Here is a 26,682-nt window from a genome sequence, read left to right as displayed (position 1 = left end):
TTCGGGAACGACTTCAAAGGCAAGGTGAAGTGTGACGTCACGTCCGAATCTCATACTTATACTCATTCATGAGAGTCACATTTTAAACCTTTGAACTCAAAGGCATCATACTATCATCACAGAGAGATAAAGGGAAGGACTGGAGGATAAATACACCCCTCCCCACTGGATCGTTGGTTGACGGCCTGCCAGAACAACGGATCTTTGTAACATAGCAATAAGTAAGGTCTTTTACCTGCTTTTTGTAACATATGAGTAAGGTATTTTTACCTGCTCTTTTAATGTTAACAGACAAAGAGTAAGGTATTTTACCTGCTTTTTGTAAAGTGTCTCGAGATAACACTTGTTATGAGTTGACGCTATACAAATGAAAATTGATTGATTGATACAGAAAGACAGACTGATAGTTCCTCCATTTTTGGCAACTTATCACAGGTCATGGCTTTCTTTTTACTTGGTTTCCTCGTTACGAAAACTGTGAGGACACTCGTTGAGAATTTTTTTGTCCCAGAAGAGGAAGATGTGGGCAATGTGGACCTGAGTGTCCCTGAACCTGACTCCCCTGCCAGCCAAGATGTTCATTCAGATAGCATGCCATATTCACCTGAAGCCCTAGTGGCAACAGTAGACTCCCCTGAAGGCCAAGATGGTAATTCAGATAGCACGCCGTATTCACCTGAAGCCCTAGTGGCAACAGTAGACTCCCCTGCCAGCCAAGATGTTCATTCAGATAGCACGCCGTATTCACTTGAAGCCCTAGTGGCAACAGTAGACTCCCCTGAAGGCCAAGATGCTCCTCCAGATATCCCAGCAGTTTCAGTCGTTGACACACATAGCAGGTTGTATTCATCTGAAAAGGAAAAGGATGAGTTCCCACTACCATCATATCTATTTAATACCTGCTCAGACTATTGCAAGTCATCAAATGGATATAGTACTTGTTGGATGAATACAATATTACGAGCTGTGCAAAACCTCAACGTTGTGAAGCGAAAATTGAGAAGTAGACCCAAAAATGATTTGGTAAGATTGTCAGAGACACCATTGTTTGCCAAGCTGTTTTTGGACAGCCTCTCTGTCCCTGGGAGGAGTTTCAGTTTGACAGAAATACATCCAGTTTTGAGAGAAGTGTGCTTAAAATCACGACCTTCTTACGATTTGGGGGATCAAAATCATCCACTTGACTTAATACAGTCTTTACTGTTGTGGCTGGACAAGTGTGGGGTGCATTCAACAATTTACCTTAGCGAAAAAGACTGGTGTATTGACTGTGAATTCACTACAGTATGCACAGAAAGCCCAGGCCAGATCTACGTTTTACCACCAGTGGGTGCGCATATGTCGATTTCCTCTCTTCTTACATTTGGAATCGAGGAAAGCGAAAGCGTGATGACATGTACCCGATGTGGCTCCCTTATGATGGTAGAAAGAAACTGGAATTGCCTAGACATTGTAACCCTTTTCTTGCCTCGAACCCCCTTAGATGTGTTTGAACGTAGTAAACCTGTGATCCCATCTCATTATCTATATATTCCTGTAGACAATGGAAGATCAGAGTTTTACCGCCTGTCATCTATCATTTGTCACAGCAGCAGTAAGGACGAATGGGGGCACCTTTGGACGTACAGGTTTGATGAAAATAATAACATGAACGCAGAAGATCAAAATATGACAGATGTTCCACGAGGCAAAAGGGAAATTGACTACGATGCAATGGTTTACTTTTATAAAAGGGAACCTAAGCCACTTAAGTTGCCTCGACACTCTGCGACAGACAAGCAAGGCTTTAACATATGAGAGCAGAACTTTTAAGCAGTGCTGCCTGTGAGTATAAGCAGACATGAGCGCAGAGTTATCTCCTCATGGTTTGAGTTTTCTCCGGGTGCACCGGTTTACTCCCACTGAAAACAAACATGCTAAGGTTACATATGAAATACACTTAAAAGATTTAATTGGATCAACTGATAGAGCTAAACATCATATTAAGATAGGATAGGATAATACTTTATTGAGCCCCAGTTGCAGCAGCACAAGACAAGTAGAAGAAGGTCAAACAAAATAAAAAATGTAATCAGAATAGATTAGATAAATAAATAGAAAATAGGGGGTATAATATGAATGGTGAAGTGACAAGTTTTGGTTAAAGTGGCTTGGCATGATTGATAGCACACCAAAGCAATATTTGCACGCCATGGTATTCCAATGACTGTTATCAGTGATAATGGACTGCAATTCAGCAGCCAGTGTTTCAAGGACTTTGCTGCGAAATATGGATTTGAACACATTACGTCAAGCCCTCACTACCCACAATCGAATGGGCTGGCGGAGAAAGGGGTGCAAATTGTGAAACGCATTCTAACCAAAGCTACGGAAGCCGGGGAAGACCCTTACCTGGCTATTCTCAACTACAGAGCAGCACCACTGGAGAAGGGACTTTCACCTGCAGAACTTCTGATGAGACAGAAGCTCAGGACAAGACTCCCATCTGCAAAACATCAGATGGAGAGGAAGGCGCCAAGCTTTCCACAAGCGAAACAGACTGAGTCATATGACAGAACAGCTAAGCCACTGAGCTCACTTGCACAAGAAGAAGTAGTGCGAATGAGATGAGATGGACAGTGGGGACCGCTAGCAAAAGTGGTAAGAGAGACAACACCAAGGTCATATGAGGTGATTACTGAACATGGAAACACTCTGAGACGCAACAGAAGACACTTGCTGAAAGTACCTCAAAATCATTCTTTCAGAGTAATGGACAGCAACACAAATGACACAAAGATGCTGAGTCAAAATGACCAACCACCTGACACACCTAAAACAGCAGTGACAGACAAAAACATGAACAGTGATGTAACACAAAGAGAAGTGTCCAAGAGACTAATTGTGAGACCAAAAAGAGTGATAGAAGAGATGTGAAAGAACGGGAAAAATAAATGAAGTTTGTTAAAGAGTTTTGTTTACGATACAGGCTATGTTGTATTACCTGTCTGAAAGATGCAATATTTATGTTGAGATGAATATCATCTTCTGTTGAAAAAGGGAGATGTATTGATAAGTACTGTTAAGTACAGTGTTGCCACTAGGGGCAGTATGTGCATCCTGTTCTGGATGTTAGGATACTCGAGGAAGAGTCAATAAAGTTGTTCTGACTACGCTACACTCAAAGAAATCATTTGTTGGGTGAACGTAATAAAATTTTGGCAAGAATTTCCACCTAATTACAATGCTTTCATTTAGCGAGACACAATTTTGTTGAACCAACTAATTGTAAATATGTTGAGTGAACATAAAGTATTAGCATTACCACTACTTATTTGCAATGTTTGGGTCCAACTTTATTTGTAAAAGTTGTTTCAACATATTTACTAAGGAAGGATCTGACTCAATTGTCTTGGGTCACATTAACTTGTATAATATGATTATGGATAACTTATTTTGACATGTGTTGGGCCACGCAGGCTTAGGACAGTCAAACAATGGACTTGGGCCTGCACCTCTGTGAGAAGCCTCATTTGAGTTATTCACTGAGATCACAAAGAGGCCTAAAAGGACTCTTTATCCCAGAATCCCCTGCAGTACTTCACACCTACACATGAAGTAAGGGGGGACCGGAACCTCTCTCTCCTCATTGGAGGGGACCTGAGGTAGACCCCCCATGGAGCAGGCCAGGCTACAAAGACTTCCATTGCTCTTTCTCTTTCCACGCGCTGACTTCAAGTGTTCGGAGACACAAGCTCACCTCCTGTTTTCTGCAACAATCTTCCTTTGTTTTAAGATTTGGCGCGCAGGTAATCCGCGGCCGGCAGTGTTCTGAATTCCGAGCTCGGATTGTCCAGTGAACGCATCTCAGTTTCTCGGAGAGCGTCAGACTATAACAGATTATCAGAAAGATAACGGTCTTATTCCGTCCTGCAACGAAAGGACATCAACGGACATCTTTCCACTCAACGGAGAACCAACGAAGCCGCTCTTGCCGTAAGGGACCCTCGCTGCCATCAGACGCCTCTGCACCAGGACGGACACAAGATCTGTTTTATCGCCGGACTCCTTTTTCCTTCACCAATCGCGGGCAAAGCGATTCACAAGTGAGGCTTAATTAGGTCTGGGCAGAATTAGCTTTAGAGAGTGTTTTTAACAATTGTTTGATTGATGCAGAAACTGTCATTTTTATCTTTGTTGGACCGCCGCGTCCTGAGTTTTACCTGTTCAAAACTCTTGTTGTTCCCGTTTCGGACCGCTGCGTCCTATATGTGTTTAGTGTAACAGCGTTATAACCGGGTATTACTCTTCTGATCAGAAAGGCCAGTGTAAGCCGTATTAACTTGAATTTGGCCATTGGTTTGTTTCTATGAATGAAGGGAATTACTCCGAGTTGTGGTGCGGGAGTCGGACTGTGATCCGGCCTCTTCAGGCACACTACTGAAGCTACTCTCCTCTTTTATCCTCTTTTACCCTCTTTTCTCCCCCCATTACACACATAGGCTACACACATACACAGATTCCCGTGTAGATGTACATCTGGAGACTAACTCCACCACCGCGCCATTACGCACATAGGCTACACCCACACACACACACACAGAGATCTATACACTCGCGGCCATCCAACGCCTCAGAGACACAGATCGTGTAGGGCCGAACTCGGTCTCTTTTAGACATTAAGGCCACATTAGGTCTTTGTTAGGTGTGCGCCATCGGAAGGGCGACCACGTGGGACGAAGCAATCTCCCCCCTCTTCCCCTTCTCTATCTCTCTTTCATCCACAGACACAGACACACACGCACGCACCCAGGTCGTAGGTGTGAGCCATCGTGAGCGACCATGTGGGTACGAAGCCATCTCCCCCCCAGTGGAAGAGACAAACAGTGTATTGTACTTTATGTAATTTTGAGAATTTTTGTCATGTGAAAATAATGTTCTTTAATTACATCTAAAAAAAAAAAAATCTGGGGTGGCCCAACTGGGACAGTACTGACTTGTGCAGGGATGGCCTGAATCAACTTTTAAGTAACTCAAGATAATGGCAACATATGCATCTTCTAAGCTTAATTCTTCAAGTAAAAAATAAAAGTATATCCAAATTCACAATTTTAAAGTCAAACATTGGCACACTGAAAACTATGAGCTGCCTTTTGCAACACAGCCTGAATGATGGATTTAACATAAGTGCCACATCTGGCAAGGCAAATGACCAATTGGAGTGCCACCGGGGCTGATTTCAAGGGGGGCCAATGCCACCGCTGGCCACCTCTCTGGAAATGCCCCTGGTGCTGAATCCTCAACCAAAAGAAGTATCAAGGGTTTTTTTAGGACAGCACACCAAAATCTTATATTTCCACTTTTTTATTTATTTTTAAATAATGCCCTACAGCTTATTGAGAACAATTATTTATTTATTTAATAATTATTTGTCACGATGAGTATGAAGTGTGTAACTGATGCAACACACCACCTTATTTACAGTCTAAGATAATATGCGATACATGTACCTACAATGACACAAATGATTGAATGTATGCACTTTAAGATATATAGCATGGGATAATTCTGTTAGTTCATATGAAGTCTATGACAAAAATCTGTTGAACATGAATGTACAAGTATGAGAAACATGTATTTTACTAAATGGACCAAACATTTAAAGGGAACACACACACAAATAATAAAGGTTGTTTATCTAATTACATGTTCTGCCTTTTTATTATCATTCATATTTGTCATTTGGGGCAGCTGTGGCTCAGTTGGTAGAATTGTTGTCTCTCAACCGGAAGGTCGAAGGTTCAGAAATACAAATTCGACTTTTTATCTCATAATTTTGAATGAAATGAGCCCCCCCCCCCCCCCCCTGAGTTTCCCAGTAGACATTACTCCTCTGTAGTGAGAATAAAAATGGCGGACCTGATCAAAAGTTTTGTTCTATTCTGCGGGTGGAGTCCATGGGTGGACATATCAGGGGAGGGGAGGTAAGGGTTTTTTTTTTTTTTTTAAAACAGAATCCCACTGTGACATCACAAGGAGAGCACATTTGAAACGGAGCATTTTTCTCTGTGTTGTAAGACTTATGCAGACCACAAACAAAGGACTGGATGGATTTATTTCACATTTTGTGGGTCTGTAGACACTCAGGTTACCCAAATATATGTTCAGAAACACTGTAGAAGTGGCGTTTTCATAATATGTCCCCTTTAAAATGACTGACAGATATTCTGTAACATCATATGAAAGTTAATTCATCCTTTGGCAGACAGCTATTTTCCATATAAGTGTAAAAGTATGAGAAAGGTATATTTATTAATCTCAACATTGAAATGAAACAGAAACAAATATTGAACATTTAATCAAATATTTATTTGTTATGACGACTTTACCGTTTTCATGTTTTTTTTTAATTATAAATCGTATTAAAGTGTTCTGTATTTGTGTTGATTGACAGGAGGTGGTCATTGTGTGACAGAGTTAAGAAAGAAAGAGTAGAAGCTGAACAAACAGCTCAAGATAAACAGTGTCAATAAATAATAAAGGTTCATGTCAAAACATTCCTACTACAGTGTTAGCACTTTGGTTTTTGGCTTTCATCTCATTTCTTGTATAAACTTGTAAAAATACAGACCAAACAGCAATGCCGATCATCTCAGTTTAAAAAACAAATAATTCAGTTGTGTTATAAATTATGGTTACTTAGTTTTTGTGGTGCAAGTGTAGAAGCAAGAAAACTAAATTCTTATTCCAAACTCTGAATCACAACTCTGATAAAATGTGTCTAAAAAGAGTGATTGGTTACAGATGAATCAGTTAGTTGCACACAGATCCTTCTCCCTCTGGAAGATCCTCATCTGTTGTGTTGTGTTGCTCGTTCCTGCAGGTCAGTGCTCTGCAGATGCTCTGGCTGAACACAAGGAAAAATGTAATCAGTATTGTCAGGATATCAGATGTGCTCTCACTTCTTTAACTTGCATCAGAGGTTCTTGTGCAAATCAAACAAGAAGAGGTTTTCAAAGATTTCACATAGAACAAGGGTTCCGAAACTTTTTAGCCTGTGACCCCTAAAATAAGGTGCTAGAGACTGGAGACCCACACTGTCCATGGAGGGGGTTAAAACATTCACTGTTGGTCACAGCCGGGCAGACTAACAGGCTACATTTTTTTTGTAATTTATTGTAACAAGGAAAAGACAATTAATCTTTTTACCTACTTTGTTTGTATATATTTTCACAAAAATTAGTAAAATGTGCTATTTTAAGTCATTTTATGTTTTTGAAAGGAATTTCGCGACCCCCCTCTTAGTGTCTTGTCACCCCCCCAGAGGGTCTCGACCCCCACTTTGAGAACCACTGACAGCTGTGTCACAACTTAGACACAACACTGAGCTGCCTTTGTGGGCCAAAAAATAAAAAATATGAAAAATTAGTTTAACCTAATTCTGGTATTGACTAGCAAGGGTGCGGACCTTTAATAATTTAGCCGACCAATCGCACATCTCTAATTTTAAATGAACATAAAAAAGGAAATTCAGCCTTAAATTCTTTGTAGACATAAAATACTACAGTCCTGAGAAATGTGGGCGCCTCATGTACAACAGTGGAATAGTATAGTATACATTAGGCTGGATATTTTCCACAACCCCAGGATACGATATATATCATGATATAGGATTCACTACAACAGCTGTTCTTTATTGTTGAGAATAAGAACAGAGGCGTATTAAGGATCCTACGACTTCAAACACTTAAATTCAGGTCCTCAGAGATCCTAGAAATACATTAATATATTTGAATCCCAGAGCTATGGTTATGGTGTTATTGTGAACACCAATTGTCTTTTAAAACTGTCACCACAGCTTTGCAGCCACATCGATTCTGTAACATCTGCATCGATATGTGTTTGCAAGGAGCACATGACAATATATTGCCATATGGATTTTTTGAGCACAGCCCTAATACATAATAATAAAATCTACAAACATGACCGTCATTAGTCCTGAAAGAGACCATCGTTATATTTAAGAAAGAAAGCACACAACTCACACCAAACACCACACCTTCACAAAGCAGCCCTTCACGATACAAGAGTGACACTTACCAAAACAACGGCTGAAAGAAACCAAAGATCTTTGGCCAGGAAATCCCCCCAAACAAAGAAGCCAAGACTGCGCACAGATTTAATTCAAGGCCTCGCTACAAATATGGAGGAAAATGCAAAACCAAACTACAAAATGTTCAGTCAAATGTAAGAAGATGATTTTCTTTTATCAGAGAATGTTTTATAGTCAGACTTGAGCCCCGTGTCCACCTAGCTTTTTTTTTTCTGAGGGCCGGATTCTTTTTCAATTGTTTTCAATGAGGAGAGAGCGCACGCAGCAGCAGGCTAAGAAAAGCCCAGTGCCCAGCTTTTTTTCTGAGCACTCTGCCTTCTTTGTGCGCCCGCTCCAAGCGCTCAAGTTAAAAATCTGTTGACATCACCAGTGCTCTTTTCCACATGTATGATATTCCCCCTAGTTTTGCCGCCTCAGGATCATATCTTGTACCCATGTCCTTTTCTTTTTTTTTTTTTTTCTTTTTAAATGTGTCTGATCGGGAATAATAAAAGATCTAAAATAAAAAACCTTACAGTAAAAGGTTACAGAACCGTGTCGGCAGTCATACAGCGGCCGTTGTCAACAGACTGTTGTCATAGAGACATGACAGATGTGCAATGCTAGGTGGACACAGGGTCTTAGTCTTTAATTTTTTTGTGTTCCAACCTCAGATTTTGTCTCGTTATGAAAATGAAAGGAAACTAAATCTTTTCAGGTTCATTCAGGGCACATTTCTTAGGGGTTAAAAGAGTTCGTTTTGTCACCAATCTGTGCACACTCCATGGCCAGTACATTTTATACAGAGACACACACCACAGGGAACACAATGACGCACACATCCAACGAGGGAAATGGACATTGTACCTGGATCAGAATATCTCCGCAATTCTCCAGCCCCTCAGTCTGCACACCGGGGACACACACAATATTTGGTTTGTATCTAGTGTCACTGTGTGTGTGTTTGTTTGTTAGTGTTTGTGAGATCTGATGGAAGTACAGTTGAAGTTTAAAGTTTAAGAGATAGTGACAACATTTAGGTTGGTGGTCTCTGATTGGCTGTTTGCAGGATTACTTGCTTTAACTATGAAGGTTAGGTTAATCAAAATGAGTGTTGAAGAACTGATATTAAAGCAAACAGCTGGAGGATGCATAGTGTTGACAACGGTGGGTGAGTGCACTGACCTGCAACCAGTTTGCTTTTGCGTGACGCCTCAGAGGCCAGAACCTGAGACACGTTCCTGATCCTCTCCTGCTGCTGCAGAGCCGAGTCCAGCTCACTGAAGTCCAGCGGTGCAGACGGCTGAATGTTCTGAACACTGTCGACACAAACACTCAGGACAATAAACCAGGGGACTCATGACAAGGTATTTGATGAAGAACCTGCCCCGGGTTGTCACATACAGCAACAGTCAGAGAACACTTAATCAAAGCTAGAGGAGGTACAGTAACTAATCACTGAGCTTTACAATCCTTCAGTGGTAACTTGGTGATAGTGTTCATTTTATTAATTTATTTTTGGGGCTTGTTTTGCCTTATAAGGAGGGTGGACAAAGTCATAAACCGGGGCGAGTGAGTGGGGAAAGACATGCCAGAAAGGACATTTTGCATAATATGTGACCTTTAATATTTAACTCCAAGCATCTTCCTTGTGCATAGTTATTCAGCCCAAGAGATAACGTAAGCACCATAATCAACAGCAGTGTCAACCCAACGATTTGAGGTCAGTCTACCTGGATTTGGTCAGCAGGTTCTTGATGCGCTCGGCCCGGCGTGAGCGTTCCTCCAGCTCCTCCGGACTCAGAGGCTCTTCAGAGTCAGACTCGATGTAGCGCTCTGGGATTACAACTTTCTGAGGTTTGGACAGCTGCATGTTGGACAGACAGGTGGTCAGTCTTATAATCCATTAGTTTAAGGACAGCCTTGTTTACTAGATGATACACAAAAACTAATGTTTTCTAGTTTTTTCAGTGTTTCTGAAAGTTTCAAGAAAACTACCAACCCTGCCTTTAAAGCTACATTTATTCACGGGCGCTTTGAACTTCTAGAATCTCTAAAAAATGTAAACCTGTCCGTGATGTGGTTCCCTGCCTCTTTTCTCGCTCAGATGTGTGTCTACCTCTCGGCTGATGTCCAGGTTATATTCGAAAGGCTCCACGTCCACCTCTCGTATGTGCGCCTTCACCGTCACCCACTCCTCTGATTGGATCTTTTCTCTGTCTTTCACTTGATTCCACCCTTCATCGCTCTGACCCTCTGCAACAGGTCGTTCCGCCTGCCAATCAAACACCTGGGGAGGGCAGGAGGCAGGATTACACAGCTGGCTGGGTGACTTTGAAACAGATTTTCACAGAACATTTGAAGATGTGAGCCTCTCAACACATTGAAATACATTATGAAGGGATTGGGATTTTTTAAATGATTATAAAACTGATTCAGAGCCGTTGAGATTGACACAGATTAAACACATTTCTATACATATCTCTGCCTGTGTCTTTTATTTAATACTTAGGTCTGATTTCTGTGGATATCTGCATATTTACTTTATTTTAACAAAAAGACTTGAAAGTTTCACATGCGTGTATTTAAGAGCAGAGATAATTATCTTATCAGGTAATTAACTGGGATTAAATTATTTTGCAGCATATTTTATCACTGATTTACTCAAAATTCAAATCTTTTACTGTTTTAAAATTTGAACATGTGTTGGTTGTTCCCGTCTTCCCTGATGTTAAATTAAATCTTTGGATTCTTCACTTTTTATCAGCGATAGAACTGACACATGCAGAGCTTTTACTTCTTCTGGACAAATATGTGAGCAAGAGATTATTTAAAAAAATAATAATCTGCAGGTAAATGGATGAAATGAAAGAGAATTGGGAGTTGTAGCCCTAGTTTCTTTTAAAGGTCATTCAAGGTTAATAGAAAGTCCAGAGGTAGGGCCTCAGTTACGATCTCTTTGAGGGTAAAAGCACCAGTGAGGAAATCATGAAAATTATAACTGATATTAGCAGAGTTATAAAATGAAAAAGACCAAACTATTGTCATGGTAGATTTTTCCCCAAGGAGTTTGATTGATGTCTTTGAATGATGACGCTGTGGTTAAATATATTGAGTCTCTGCAGTGAGTCGTGTCTCCGCTAGAGGGAGACAAATGTCGAGTTTTTAAAAATCTCTGCAATGAGGAATAACTACAGGTTAAATTTCCCACACAGGAATACCACATAGAATTCCCAAGGACTAAGAGTTTGTGTTTCTGGAAGTTGTAATTGCACACTACACTAGATATTCTGCTCCCCCATATACCAACACATTCTCATCTATAAAAACAGTCTGACTCTTATTCTCAGCCTTGTACTTGTATCTATGTGCACATGGTCTGTTTCCAACACAGAGAACTCCCAGAGCTATAAGTCTGTGTGTCATGAAGTTCTTTCTAAAGATCTTTTTAAAACTTTGATATAATTCTAGTAAAAATCTGACAGCATCAATACCTGTTTGGATACCATGCTATTTTGACAAAAGTATAAGTCCCCCTAATATTCAGCATTTTTTTGTTTTAAATTACCAAAACATTGCATGCAAACTCCCACACAACGTATAAGTTGCACATATACATTGGCAATGTGTCTCCTCTGCTGTCACCTCCTCTGCTCTGTTTGAAGAGACATAGATGTAACATTTGGATCTTTATTTGCCGACCTGTGAACCTGACCACAGCTGCTCTCTCTATCTCTTTTTTTCTCTCAGCTTTTGGTTAAAATTGTGACTGAAGATCTACATTTTTGAAGCTTTGATACTTTGATAATAACGATACTTGTGAACATTAAAATAAGAGTGATTGTATCATGTAAGAAAGTATAAAAAACTTTAACACAAAACACATCCTGCTCCCCTTTAAACACTTCCTTATTTGCAAAATAATCGGACCCCTATTCTGGAACAAGTAGTTATGTCCATGAGCATGTGGTGAGTGTGCAAGTGTGGTACTTGTTGTGAGTAATCATCCAAGAAGCATCAAAGCAATGCATGCATCCACTCCCCTCCACATCCTGCAGCAGCGTCTGATCTGTCGCTGTGTTCACATGCTCTGAGAAAACATCCCATGCCTTGTTGTGCTCAGGAGAATCAGATGCACACAGAGGGAAAGAGAGGAAGAAACCATGCAGACAAAAACAGATTCAAACCCAAACTCCCCCCACCACCACCACCACCACACCAGATTAGGAAGAACACAGCAAAGAGGAGGTTCAGAAGCAAGAAACTCTTTATTGTCGAGTGCAAATCTCTACATGATAGAAAAGAAAAGGGGAAAGAGTTGGTTGTTGCTTCTCTAATGACACAGAATTAGGTTGTGATTCGCAGTTTCACTTCTCTAAGATCTCTACTATATTTCTACTCTTCAACTGAGCAACCTCCTGGAACTATTTTCTTTTTTGATCTCATATATCGTACGGAGCTCTGGAAGGGTAAAAAAAAAAGCATTATGGCAAAAAAGCTTTCAACATCAATCAAGGAGTGGACAGCGGAGCCGTGAAAAACCCCTTCACCTTTCATCAAATATTGCAACAGTACGGTCCCTTATTGTCCTTTCCTCACCGAGTCCTCATGACAAAGATGTCCACTCCTTGTCCACTCCTTGTTCACTCTTGTTTCTTATTGCATTTTAGCCTGTCTCGTGTATTTAGGATGCATAAAACAGCACAGCATAGGCCACTTTAAAAAGTACTCCCATGAGTACTGATTCTCTTCCCGCCTTTAATTGTGGCATTGCAAAAAAATCCACCACTGTCAAACCATAAAAAATAACCTTGTAGCCTGTACAAGAAAAGGCTGTTTTAATGAGGATGTTAATTCAAATATAAAACGGTGTAAACACGTTGGATGCTGGCGGAGTAGAGAAAATAAAATATGCTCTCGTGTTTATGGTTATATGCATTAAAAAGATGTAAAAAGAAGAGGATTACAGACTATGTATTGCTCACTGTTAAGGGGGACGTTTGATTGCAAGGGGTTCTGGGAAACGTAGTGTGATTACAGGCAGATCTCACAGCAGATTTGAGTGTTAGTCTGTAATCAATATGTTGTTCGCTTTGAGTAGTCAGAAGACTAGAAAAGCGCTACACAAGCTCAAGTCCACTTGCCATGTATGCGTAAAGTTATGTTAATGGAAGACTCTGACAGTTTGAATTTTATTTCATCTTTTTTTTTTGCCCAGTTAGCATTGTTAGCATGACCATTATGGGCGGCAAACAGACTGTATAAAAAGATGGACGATAGGACAACTCCCCAAAAGTGGAGCTCCCCCTACTGACTTGCTGCAGTATAGGTCATAAGCTCCATCCTCTCCATTGGTCGAACTATTAAATTAAAATAAATGTTAAATAAGTGCTTCTCAAACATGGTTTATGTATGTAAAGTTTGTTCTTATCATGCTGATTTTTGTCCAAGTTCTTATTTTTCAAAGTTTAGTTTTAATTATTTATTTGTTGCAGTAGAAAGGATAGACTCCATGATTGACATTTCTGTTGACAAATGAGGCTCCAGCGGGGGAGGGGGGTGTTAGCAACCAGATTAGCAGAGTGGAGGAGGAAGAGGAGAAGAAACGTAACAAACACTAACACGAGAGTCAGTAAACTTTCCATAACGGTGAGTGTCTGCTTCAAACCAACGTGAGAATCTGTTCTGCTGTGGACTGTTCCCACCTGAGGCATTTCTTTATGTATCATATGAATGAATATATACGTTTGTTTTGTTATCAGAAGGAGTGGGACGTCAACACGGCAGCTCCACCAGCTGATCCCTACTGCACAGACTCTGGCTTTAAAGCCTTGTTTCCACCAAGCAGTTCAGTTCAGTCCAGTTTGGTCCAGTTTGGTTCAGTTTGGTTCAGTCCAGTTTGGTCCAGTTTGATACAGTGTGGTACGGTAAACCCTGCTCTTGCTTGCATTTCCACAGTCAACCGTACCCTGACTTGGTAGGATGGATGGCAACAGCTGTGTCAGCTACGTTAGCGTGACATCATAGCAGCACAACACAGTGTAGCCCGCCAATAATTCGACAAAGAAGAATGCGACACAGTGAACCAGGGGAAACAATGGAGGATGTCCAGCAGGAGCCTTATTTGTCAACAGAGCTTTCAATCTGATATTGACTGATATTATCGCAAAAAAAAACAAAAAAAACAGCCTTGAGATCACTCTCTCAAAATCCACTGGACTGGATTTAAACATGGCGCGTTTTGTGTTTGTCCTTTATTACTGCTGCATGGTAAGTGACGATGCTTTCGACCAAGGAGCGGACTGTAGTGTGCCTAGCTCCACCCCAACAGAAGGGTAGAAAACATGGTGTGGATTGGTTATTTTGGTTATTCCCAACTTCTGAAAGTCGGAAAGCCAATAAATGTGTACAGAACTGAACCATACGGACCGCTTGGCGGAAACAGGGCTTAAATAGGGATTTTGTCAGAACCAATCACATGTGTATTTTGGCTTCATTTTTGTACAACAGGGGGAGGTTGAGACCAGGCGTCCATCTTTATATACAGTCAAAGTATTCAAAGTCAAAGTATTCCTTCCCGAGGTTAAAGCAGCAGTGTTTCTACATCCTCCCGTCTAAATTCTGCTTTCTCACAGAAAAGCAACCTGAACGCTAGCTCTTGCATCACTTCTATGATTCTGAGGTGGAGATGCACACTTGAAACATGATTCATCACGATGCTGATTAAGGAGGTAAAAGGCAAAAAGATCGTCAGCAAAACAAGGCACTTGGATTTCATTTGACGGAAAGAAAGAAGGGAGGTTTGATCATGATTTTTGTGCCACTAGTGTTTCCTCTTTCATCTCATCAACCTGACTACTCTTTATTTATTTTTTCCAACATTTCCTTCACTCCTCTATATGCTCTATATACCAAATCTCTACAAAATATAGCTGTACAGCTGTGTACTGAAAATATCCCTCAGTAAATAAATAAAAGTGTACATTACATGGTATGTAGATGTACATAAATGGGCTCTTCTCTCTACTTTCTGCTAATAAAACATAGAGAAAGGAAGGCAGAGCGATGCCTTCCTTCCCCTCCTTTCTTTATGGATTTACATTCAGATTTGTGTCAGTGAGGTCCCACCGGGGGGGCAGTGGTAACAAGGGATTAAAGTGACCCCTTAACTTTTAAAAAAATACACAGGGAGCGACACTTTGCCAGTCCGAAACTATCCAAACTTTCCCCGTAATCTCCTGTGCTTGTTTTATCTCCAAGTGTTCTTAAAGCATTAACCAAGCTAGCTAACCCGCCACAGGCAGTCCCACCATTTTGCTTGTTAGTGTTAACGTTACACAAGGTAGAGAGTGCTAGCGTGTTAGCATTTCTGCTGGGTTATTATGTTGCTGGGGGCTGGAGGGTGGCATAGCAGCAGTGGTGGTGCAGGTGGTGCTCCCTGTGTCTGCTGCTGCTGCGCTGTGGAGGAGGGTAACGTACGGAGGCCGGAGGGTCGGATGTGTTGGAGGGCAGCCTGGAGGAGGAGGAGGAGCGCTGGGTGGTGACGGTGGAGGTGGAAAGGCCCGTGCAGGAACGTTCGCCCTGGCTGAGGTTCCTCTTGCGCTCGCGGACTAGCAACCTCTGGTGGCGCTTCATCCGCTCCAGCTGCTCCTCCGCCGTCATTCTCCCTGGGGGCTGGGCGCCCGGGAGCTGCGGGGCTTCAGTGGGCGATGACAGACGCTCAAAGGCACTCTTTGGTCTCTCCTGGTGAGACTGTGAAGGAAGACACACACACAAGAAGAAGGAATTTGTTAGTGGTTTTAAGCGATGTTGAAGAGTTCTTTTTTGGGATTTCTTGAAGGTGGAGAGTGAGGGGGGAGTCTCTGCTGTTTTTTTGGGAGTGAGTTCCAGAGGGTGGGAGGGGCAATGGACCGATGGTTAGAATGTTAATAACATCAAGCCTTAACAAACATTGAGCCACTCTTGATTTGTCCAGCTGATCACAGGGGTCTGCTGTTACCTCCACTCCTGTTATCTTGACTCACCCTGGCTGCAGAGCTTCCTGGACCTCTCCTCAGGGTGACATAGGACGAGATGTAGTTGGACTGGTTCAGCCGCGATGAGGAACCTGACAGACCTAGTCGATGATATCAGGACAAGAATCAATACCAATAAGTACTCACAAAGTGTCTCTCATTCTTGTCGGTTAAAAAGTTGATAACCTGTACTTTATGCACACTTGAAGTTTAAACGAGCTACGATAAAATCAGCAAAGATGGATAATTAAATATTCTATGGCTCTGAACATCTTTGCGGAACATATAACTCATATTACAAACATGTTGTCTTATTTTGAAATTGTAAAACATGAGTACACCCAACAATGCATGTTTAGGTCTCTGAGTTTAAAGTCAGTAAACACACAAGTCTTGTTTCATGCTTCTTAGTGTCACCGTAGTGTTAAAGTCAGATTAAATGGTAAATGGACTTGAGCTTGTATAGAGCTTTTCTAGTTTTCTGACCACTCAAAGCACTTTTACACCGCAGATTACCAAGCAGCAGGAGCAATTTGGGGTTAAGTGTCTTGCCCAAGGACACATCGGACATGTGGCTGCAGGAGCTGGGGATTGAACCCCCGACCGCCTCTACCAACTGACCCACAGCCGCCCCCAGAGCTTCTCTGCACAACCAATTATCTGACTGCTCTGTTTCCACATCAACTCAACAGCAACTTCTCTGCATCATAGTGAAAATAACAACTACAGTTATAATGACAGTTACATGTTTGAGTTGGTTTAGATCTCCTTCTCTCTTATGTGTTGTTCATTGTTGCATTTGTCTTGTAATCTGTGTGTCATGATGGATGTCGATCTTGCTGGCTGCAAACAAATCTACCTACAGGTAGAAATAAAGTAACCTGAACCTGAACCTGATGAAGCTGCACAGCGTATAACATACTGACACCTTGACATGCTACCAAAACAGATAAGAGTAAGATAAGAATTTATCAGCCTGCTTTAAATTGTGCATCCCTTCTTTTGTATCATATGTAATGGGAAAATAGCAGCAAGGTCAGGAAATGCAAGGTCACACGTAATGCTAAATTAAAGAGGAAATTCTTTCAGTAAAACATAAAACACATGTTGGAAAACTTGCTAATCATTCAGTATAAGGAGTGAGTTATACAACATATCCAGTGTTGAAAAATAAATGCTCAAGAGCTTGACATTTAAAAGTATTTACAAAATTAGATTCCCAATCTATTGAAAATGTTCATTATAGTTGACCATCTCCTCTGAAACGTACCCCTAACCCTCTGACGGTGGCAATGAATCACTGAGTGATAATTCAGTGATAGATTTTAATTGGAGAATTCTCGAGTCTGAAGAGATTGAGTCTCAAAAGGAAAATATGTTTCTTTCTGAACTCAAACACACCTGTACATACATATTCACGTTTGAATCAATTTAATTAAAACTTGTTAAGTACAGATATTTCTCATATTTACACCCTTTAGCAAAAACAGTTACCAATATCCCATCAAAAACATAAACATTTCACCTCCACTGACACTCTGACTGTTTTAATTACACACAAACTAAATCGAGGACAGACTTATAGCTGGTATGCATTCATTTTTTTAAATCACTAGCCATAAAAAATGTTTTTTTAAAGGGGACATATTATGAAAAATCAATTTTTACAGTGTTTTTCAACATAAATTTGGGTAACCTGAGTGTCTACCGACCCACAAAATGTGAAATAAACCCATCCAGTCCTTTGTTTGTGGTCTGCATAAGTCTTACAACACAGAGAAAAATGCTCCATTTCAAATGTGCTCTCCTTGTGACATCACAGTGGGATTAAAAATACCCTCCCCTCTTGTGTTGTCTCCGGCAGTCATGTTTTTCCCAGGGGGCACGCAGACGAGTTGCCATGGAACTCAAAGCTGAACTCGTCGGCACACCCCGCGGAAGAGGGGGGCTCATTGGATTTAAAGAGACACACACACCAAAACAGAGCGTTCTGAGAGAGCTGGTTTATACAGGGTCACAAACCTCCTCTGGTGCTTGATTCATGTTATATTTTGACCAAAGCACAGCACAGATGTTTCATTTAGACCACAGGGGACTGTTTGAAAAGGTAAAAAGGGTTACAATATGTCCTCTTTAAAGTTTTATTTTACATGTTACAGTTCAGATACCTTGGCTTTGGAAATACTGGTAGTCAGCATCAGACCCGGCGCTGTGGTGGCTCATCGCTGGCAGCTCTGGTTCACTCAAGTACGACCGCAAGTCAGGCTGACACCAAGACAAATGACAAAGAAAGACAGCTGGATATAAATTAATGTAAAGACTTAGTTTGTGATGAACCTCGTCAAAGATGGATGTCAACGTCTTCATTTCAACAAAATTCATAAACAGGACATTTTTACCATACCTTACAGTCTCCATTGATGACATACTGCCCGCTCTCCCGGTCCCTTTTCCTTTCATCTGATTGGCGTTTGAGCCCGCGCACAGACATGTGGCGGATGACCGAGGCCTCTTTGGGGAGAGGCGGCACCACAGGGGGCGTCTCCTCGTAGTCGTAGAGGCGAGGCAGTGGTGGCCTGGGAGGGGCGCTTTCCTCTGCCTGGATCAATCAATCAGAGTGGAGTGTTTTTAGAAGTGCAACAGGAACTTTTGGTGAGGCTGCAGAAACTCAATCAGAATAAATCCATACTTTATAAAACTTAATATCACGTCGATGTCGCTGAGTATTTCTCCAGCGGGAGGGCGACACTTACCCACTTTGGCACGGTGCTGTGAGGCAAAGTGTAGGAGAGGATGGTGGGGATGGAGCTGCGAGGAGGAGGCTGGACCTCCGTGATTGGAGAAGGCACTGCCGAGTCTGACACTGAAGGCACTAATTTCCTCTCTAGAGGAAACGAACAGAGAAAACTAAGTTTGGCTTTGAATTGTCAGCAAGTGAAAAATGGATTTAAAGTAAGAGAAAAAAATCACTCTCCCATTCTTAATTTTTCTAAAAACTACGAGAGTGGCTTTTTTAAGATAATAAGTATTAAGTTGCCATGGTTACCAACCTGGGTTCTGGACAGAGTCGATGGTGATCTTGTAGTTGGTTTTGCTGGCACTCAGTCCTGCCATCACGTCCTCGATCCTCCACAGCTCGCGCTTCATATCAGCTTTCTCCTGCTGCAGTTTTGCACACACACACACACACACACACACACACACACACACACACACACACACACACACACACACACACACACACACAACACAAAGTTTTGTGAAATTGCATGTTCTGTTGCATGTTGTTTGATTGTAATTTTTAACCCCTTCTCCTGTTGTACTCCAGATTTGTAACTTGATTATCGGCCTACTTCACATTGATACCAACCAAATGGGTGTTATTCATGTTCTATGTGGGTTATGATTGTAGCTGTGTATAAAGCTGCAGTTCCAGCTCTCACCTGGTGGGTGGCGCTGTGGTTCATGTGTGCCTGCAGCACCATCCTCAGCTGCTCCACTGATCGCTCCAGTCGGCTGTACTCCTCCCAGGCGAGTGCCATCTCCTGCAATACACACACACACACACACACACACACACACACACACACACACACACACACACACACACACACACTCAGAATAACACATCATTAGAAAAATCATTATAGAAGTGTTTAAATAATAATAATACCAAGCAGCCACACTGTCTCTCATTCACACAAACACATGCACAAACCGTGGAGAGGCGTGATATCTGGGCCCTGATGGTGACCAGGTCCTCCTGCAGCAGCCTCTGCTGGTAGGCGATCTTGTTGGCGTGGGCCGGCTGCTCCTGGTACTGCTCCATCTGCTGGTGGGACAGATCCAGAACACTCTCCAGCTTGTCCTAAAGGAGCCAGCAGTCAAGAGGTTAACCACAGCTTTGTTCAGACGCTTGACGCTCTGCAAATGTGTACTCAAGATTAATCTGCCAATTAGACTGCAGAGGGCAGCATGTTTCCAACAAGGTCTTCCAACAATTTCATTTAGATTAATTAATTATAGAAAAAAAATAAACAGTCACAAAAATCAAGGCTAATTAATTGTACTCTGATGTCATGTGTCACTGATCGTACAGCCGTCCACAGCGGACTTAGAAATGTCATGGCTTTTTGTTTTATTGTTATCCATCTTTTGAGACGAATAAAACATAGATGAAGAGGGAGAGAGACGAAGAGAAGAGGGTGAGGCAAGCAGACTGCAGAGAACAGAAGTACACTGTGTGTGTGTGTGTGTGTGTGTGTGTGTGTGTGTGTGTGTGTGTGTGTGTGTGTGTGTGTGTGTGTGTGTGTGTGTGTGTGTGTGTGTGTGTGTGTGTGTGTGTGTGTGGGTGTGTGTGGGAGTGTTGAGGTGTGGGCCGGGTTGTGAAGGGAAGAAACTTGATCAGCTTAAAGTGAATTCACTCATTAACATGAAGAACAGTAGAATGGAAATGTGGAAGCTTTGTAGATAAAACTATAAACAGTATTTCCAACAGTGAATCAAGCTGCAATTTAATTAAAAACTCTGCAATTAATTATATTATATTATACTTTTTGCTCTACTTGCTTGGAAATCTACAAAAAAATCAGATTTTTAGTGCTGTCTTCTTTCTGAGTCCTGATTCACCATCTTTAAAATCAAACTTCACTGCAGCTCATGAGATATCAGCAGTCTGAGCTCTGCCCTTGAACGTGGCACGATCCTTTTTTATACTTCATCAAAGTGCCCGTTATTTCATGCCTGATGACTCATCACTCAACAACCAGATGCTTTGATTGACAGGCGGCCTCTCTAACTAGCGGGGCGTGTGCACCTTGTCGTCCTTCAGGGAGCTGATCCTCGCCTCCAGATCCTTCAGTATCTTGTCCTGCTCGCACAAGCGGCTCAACTTCACCTGCAGAGGGAGACACAGAGCTGAGTGGAGCAAGAGGACGGGGCATGAAGAAAATAAACACTTCTCTTGTGCACTAAAGAGTGTTTCTGCGTGTTGACCTCTGGTGATTAAGTGCTCAATTTACTTAATTACACCTTCCTCCTGTTTGTGCAGCCGATAAATTAGCAACCGCAAGAAGGAGAATGTGTGTGTGTGTTACAGAGTACATTGTTGTCTTTTCACCTGTGCTTTGTGCAAATACACACCTCTGATTTAAATATTTAAAGGCATGCATGCAGGTTAGTAACACTTAATTTCCTCAGTCCCATAGTGCCCCTGCTCTCATTCAGGTGTAATTACTGTGAGTGAGAACCTTACACAAAGAGAGTGCGACCCACCTGACACTTTTAATTACAGTGTCAGGGAGGCTCTTTTTAATTAAACCATGATTAAATCGAGCAAACTTCAAGGCAGAGGTTGAATCTCTTGGGATAAAACAACAACACATGCACACCGTGAGGTCGTGACTGAACAGTTTTGGGTGAACAAAGTGCTTACCAACGTACATTTTGACACTCCATACAGTTTTGATCCCCCTTCAGATGAATTATTAATCCGCTTGTTTTCTCCACTGCGATGCTGCTGTTGGATCTAATCGAATATTCATTGCGTACAACGCTCTCATCAATTGTTGAAACAGCTGCGCATAAAGCTTTTACTGTGAAATACTTTGAGAGGAGGTATGAGACTGTTTGGAAAGGCCGCAGGGATTTGTTTGCATAATCAAACTGGAAGAGTGATGATTTTCAACTATTAGCACTGTGTTGTCTGCCTCTTGACGCTAAGAGCAATAATACCCTCCTCCCACGCTTTCCCCACAACATCTATAGTTTGTTTTGTCTTAATAAACCTCACTTTTCTCCAACGATCGAGCTGAAACATTCAGTGCTGCTTTCCTAAGCAAACTCAAATCTCACTCTCGCTTGTTTTGGAGCAAACACTGCACACGAGAAGAGGAGGCAGCCAATGTATCTGAAAAGTGAAGCAAAGCTCGACTGTTTGCACAATGAGGGATTTAGCAACAAACAACTAAATGAGTCCTATTTTTAACAAAAGCTGCCGTGAACAAAAGAGAGAGAGCACTGTTGAAATACATGATTTGTACAATGCATATAGTCTGCAGGAGTTCACATTCAATATTCATTCACTAAAACAATAAATCAGCCGATACTGGGGCCCAGGACTTCTATTTTTGTCTTATTGGTATTGAAACAGGTATCCATTTTGTTTTGTGTAAGTTTAAAAAACTTCTTGGGGCGCTGGTGGTGCAGTGGTTAGTGCGCGCGCATCATGTATGGAGACCATGGTCCTCCAAGCGGGCGGCCCAGGTTCAAATCCCACCTGTGGCTCCTTTCCCGCATGTCATTCCCCACTCGTTCTCTCCCTGATTTCCTGTATCTATTTGTATTTGCACTAATCTACATTCCTCAGTATAAATCAATGGATACATTTGACACATTGTTCATTTAAAGAAAGTTTATGATGAGATTGTAGAAAAAAAAAAAAGAGGAAGGTGTGCACACTGTTCAGCTTCCAATGAGAAATTTAATTTGAAACACTGCCTTAGCCTGAGGAAGCTCTTTTGGATCGACACGTTACCCTGTTCAGAATTTAGTTGCTCATTTGGAGCTGAACAGTGTGAACACCTTTCTCTTTTCTTCTGTACGTCATGCATTTTGTGTCCTGCAACTGCATGCATTTTGCTTGGATGTGCACAAACTAGTTTTCTCTTTTCATAGCAGCAAAATAAAGCATAAACATTTACATTAAATTTAAAATGTGCATTTCTACAGCAGCCCTTTAAAGTGCTTTTATTTACTCCATTTGCCTGTGGTTGTTTTGTTTTTTAGCTCTCGACTCGCAACTTGTTTTTTTTTCAGTCTGACTTTTACACCAAATGAAATTGATGTTGTTGACATGTCATCTTAAAACAACCTGTTTACTTACAGAGGAACAGACGGGTTCAACCACATAACCTCCTTCACGGTTCAAAGAATAGAAGTGTGTGAATTTAATGCAGCCACTGTTTTAAAAAACTCTTAAGCACTTACATCCACATCACTTTCTGCAACCTTGACAGCTTTCCCCGACTCCTTCAGCATCTGACTTCCAGCTACCTAAAAATCACAAAGTAAACATTTCCACATGTGACATTGGTTTGTAAGAAGTGTCTGAATTATGGCACAATGCTGCTGAAATCAGAGTGATACAGAACACAGAGAGCAGCTACAAACTACAGGATAACAAGGCTGAGACAGACTCTATGTGACACATTCTCTTTGCCTCTTGTACATGACAGTATGGGTGAGTTTGGCACATAAAATCCGCTCTTCAAACGAAGAACATGATGGCTATGGACACTTTGAAGCCCTGCACAAGTTGCCTTATCAATAAAACATGTGCAAGCACGCTGTGTTCCCTCCATGCAGACAAAGTTGCAGTATTTTCTGTGAGAGCAGGAAGACGTGTCTTTAAGAAACACACACCCTGCAGGGATCAGGTTCAGGTGCTCACATTGTGTTTCTCTGCACGGCTGCCGACTAAAAGTCGACCATTTGAAACATCAGTCAGAAGGATCCCAAATCGAGTGTTAAATTTGCACATGAGTCAGTGTTTTAGCTGAGTCACTGGACCCGGAGCACAGCAGGAGAAACAGAACAGCACACTGAAAATCTTTCAAACGTAGTTTGTCCCTAAATGACCTTTTTGTGCTCATGTTTCATTTTTTGCCCGGGGCAGAATTATCCGCAGAGGTTTCCTCCTCTCCAAAGCAAACAGACTCGATGAATAAAACCAGTACAAAAAACACTGAATAAAAGATTTTCACATTTCACAAATCAGGGTTTCTCTCTGCAGACACTGGACGTCAAGGCTGCTAGCTGAGCAGCTGCGAGATTCATTTGAACTTGCTCGACTTGTTTTTAGGTTGCAATTTCTTCTGTGTTCTTTGTTCACAGGGTTTATATGAGGAGCAGAATAATCCACAGAGGTTTCCTCCTCTCCAAAGCAAGCAGACAGGATGATTATAGCCAGTTCAGCACACCGAATATGAAAATCTCACACTAAAACTAAATGTTACCCCGACACTCAGAAGAGTCGTCTTAGATTTAGCTGATTTAACCAATATTATAGATAATGATGATGTGACTTGAAACGGGAAAAAATGTTTAAAGCTTGAAATGTTTGAATGTCCGTCTGACTGTCAGCTCTTTAACAAGCGTTATAAGTTAACATGATAGTCATTAAGGCTGAAAGAAGCGTTTGCTCAGGTCGCCGGCTAGCCTAGTGGTTATGTCTCTCTTCAGCTGTCTGATCCAATGAAGGCAAAAAGGCCCCATAAAAATCAAATCAAAAAAAAAAAAAGATTTGCTCAGGCAGCGGCCTCTGAAGCCAATGCGGAAGTGAAAAAAATAAACTGCAGTTCCTCAAGTGTCCACAGGGTTGAAAGTTTGTGATAATTCATCCGATTGATTGCATAAGGGCCAAATACAAGGTACAATTAGGCTTTGTTGACTGACAGGTGGGCATATTGTAGCAGTTTGCAGGTTTATGGTGATCTCCATTTTATCTCGGATGTCGGAAATTCCGAATTGCCGGTCTGATACTTCATCAGGAACGTCCTCTAGAAGTCAGAACTCTGACTTGGAGTACCTTCAGTACTCAGAATTCAAATCCAGCATGGCTGCTACATGCGTCAACAGTAACGTTTAACCTGTCACTACTGTGGTATCACGTGGTATCAGCTAACACAACAAAGGCGTCCATGTTGCTTGTCCGACTTGTTGCCAACTCTCAGCTGGAACGTGGTTAACTCGGCTGTGACATCATTCCCGGTAAGGCCAGCTCCGCCTCTTTGTCAGTTTTAAGATTGATCAAAAATTGGGCTGAGTTCACATTTCCAACACAGACCATGATCGTTGGTCTTCATAACGCCTCTTCAGACACCGATGGGTGAAATCCCTGAGACTACGACCATGTTTTAATTGCGGGAGCACTGAACTGAATCCAAGGGGCAAAGAGTCGAAGCTTCGTATTGAACAGCCAAGTTTGATTTTACAGACTGAATCCCGAGTCAGAAACAGACGTGTGTTACTGTCAGGGTTCTAGAGTGCGAAAATGACCTCCTGAAACATGTTTTGCTTGTTGGAGAAGCATTAAATTCAAGTTCATGTGCAAATTTGAAAAATGAAAATGTCAGCAAATTTCACCCTTTACAGCTCTTTCTCGTGCTTATCAATTCTTAGTCAAGCCGATGGAAGAAGCAGCTGGCTTATCGACCACCGGGCCACAGCCACAGCCACAACACATGCACTGCCGAGCCGTCCCATGCCCACTGAATGTTTACCAGCATCGCCAACATCACCACATGGGAGGAGGAGGAGGAGGAAGGGTGGAGGACAGGTCAAAGGTCACGATGAAGACATTTGATTCCATTCAAGCTGTGGATGTGGTGCTGTGAGCGATGGGATGGTCTATTTCTAGAATCAAGAATCTCGAAACACATGAGCACATACACACCCACATACAGACTACACACATGCATCCCTATAGTCTGAACACTGTAGGAGCATGCACAAGCATAATGCACACACACACACACACACACACACACACACACACACACACAGAATCACAGACACACCAGCTATCTGTGTGTACACCACATATACTCTCTACAGACACACACATTCAGCTTACGTTCATTAGAGGCCTGAGAGGCCCAGCAGTGCAGTGTAGTAGTAAACTGTGAACTGCGAGGATCAGGGGCTCTAGAGCTCTGATCTGGGAGTCAAAATCACAAAGAAACACAGAGCCGTAGTCACAAAATGTTGGCTGCTTTTTTTAAAAACCAGGTACATGGAGAAAGTGCACTGGGGATGTTTTGTTTCTCACACAGATGTTTAAACATCTCTAAGTTACTAATCTGTGACACACAAATGCCTCTGCACAAGAGTTAATCATGAGTGTTAGAAGAGTTTGTCAGTAAGAAACACCAGGTGTGTGTTAGTTTGAAAGGAAGATCAAATCAAAAAGGCACAGCAGGAATAGAAAACACTTGAATTAAAGCTAAAATAACTACAAAAGATCTGTGCACAAAGTCGCTACGTCTCCTCCTCTCACCTTTAGGTCCAGATACTCCAAGTCCTTCTTCAGCTGCATGTAGGTGTCATCAGCCTGCAGAGTGACAAACATGTAAGCGTGGATTATTGATTTGTGCCCATGTGTATTCAATTATTTAGCGTCTGAGTCGTCTGAATGTGAAGAAGCTTCACTGACGATCACTTCAGCAGGATGTAGCGACACTCGTGTGGAGTCTAAACATGCAGCACGATCAACAAACACACTCTCTCTCTCTCACATGTACATTAAATATTCATCGTATTGAGACGCTTCCACTGCCACAAACAGAAACAGCAGCACAAACCAGATCCATCAGAAGCAGCAGATCTTAAAAACACTCGCTGAATTCTGATTTAATCCAGCTCACATCACTCCACAGAGAAAAAAGGACGATGAAAGATTCACAAATCAGAGGACCAAACTGAGCAACACATCCACAAGCAGCCGGTTAGCCAAAAGCATGGGATGGCTCTGTGGACGTGGAAAGAAGTTAGCAACGCTGCATGCTGTGGACGGGGATCACCAGAAGCACGATATGG

At 41.9% G+C, this 26,682-nt stretch overlaps 1 protein-coding gene and 2 long non-coding RNA genes across 3 annotated transcripts in view; 2 read left to right on the top strand and 1 right to left on the bottom strand.

Moving 5' to 3' along the window:
* Positions 1-5,751: 5,751 nt before the first annotated feature.
* LOC132972901 (uncharacterized) lies at positions 5,752-6,494 on the top strand. The gene is made up of 2 exons (XR_009672950.1): positions 5,752-5,963; positions 5,994-6,494. It is a non-coding gene; the product is annotated as an uncharacterized LOC132972901 (long non-coding RNA).
* The window catches only part of LOC132972899 (pleckstrin homology domain-containing family A member 7-like), a 167,674-nt gene continuing 147,318 nt past the window's right edge, over positions 6,327-26,682 (bottom strand). Inside the window, exons 14-29 of the mRNA XM_061036040.1 lie at positions 26,144-26,197; positions 25,721-25,804; positions 23,074-23,139; positions 20,903-20,983; positions 19,805-19,954; positions 19,530-19,631; positions 19,137-19,248; positions 18,840-18,970; positions 18,491-18,685; positions 18,255-18,351; positions 16,096-16,187; positions 15,551-15,823; positions 10,191-10,361; positions 9,805-9,938; positions 9,257-9,390; positions 6,327-6,886 (exon numbers count right to left, since the gene is read on the bottom strand). Of these exons, the coding sequence (XP_060892023.1) occupies positions 6,864-6,886; positions 9,257-9,390; positions 9,805-9,938; positions 10,191-10,361; positions 15,551-15,823; positions 16,096-16,187; positions 18,255-18,351; positions 18,491-18,685; positions 18,840-18,970; positions 19,137-19,248; positions 19,530-19,631; positions 19,805-19,954; positions 20,903-20,983; positions 23,074-23,139; positions 25,721-25,804; positions 26,144-26,197 (1,899 nt within the window). The 3' untranslated portion in view covers positions 6,327-6,863. The remainder of the gene's footprint in view (positions 6,887-9,256; positions 9,391-9,804; positions 9,939-10,190; positions 10,362-15,550; positions 15,824-16,095; positions 16,188-18,254; positions 18,352-18,490; positions 18,686-18,839; positions 18,971-19,136; positions 19,249-19,529; positions 19,632-19,804; positions 19,955-20,902; positions 20,984-23,073; positions 23,140-25,720; positions 25,805-26,143; positions 26,198-26,682) is intronic.
* LOC132972900 (uncharacterized) lies at positions 8,275-8,831 on the top strand. Its single transcript, XR_009672949.1, has 3 exons — positions 8,275-8,414; positions 8,496-8,615; positions 8,674-8,831. It is a non-coding gene; the product is annotated as an uncharacterized LOC132972900 (long non-coding RNA).

This window comes from Labrus mixtus, chromosome 4 (genome assembly GCF_963584025.1).
Source record: "Labrus mixtus chromosome 4, fLabMix1.1, whole genome shotgun sequence".
NCBI classification, from domain to species: Eukaryota; Metazoa; Chordata; class Actinopteri; order Labriformes; family Labridae; genus Labrus; species Labrus mixtus.
Note: the sequence above shows the minus strand (reverse complement) of the source record. Positions and strands in the feature narration are given on the sequence as shown.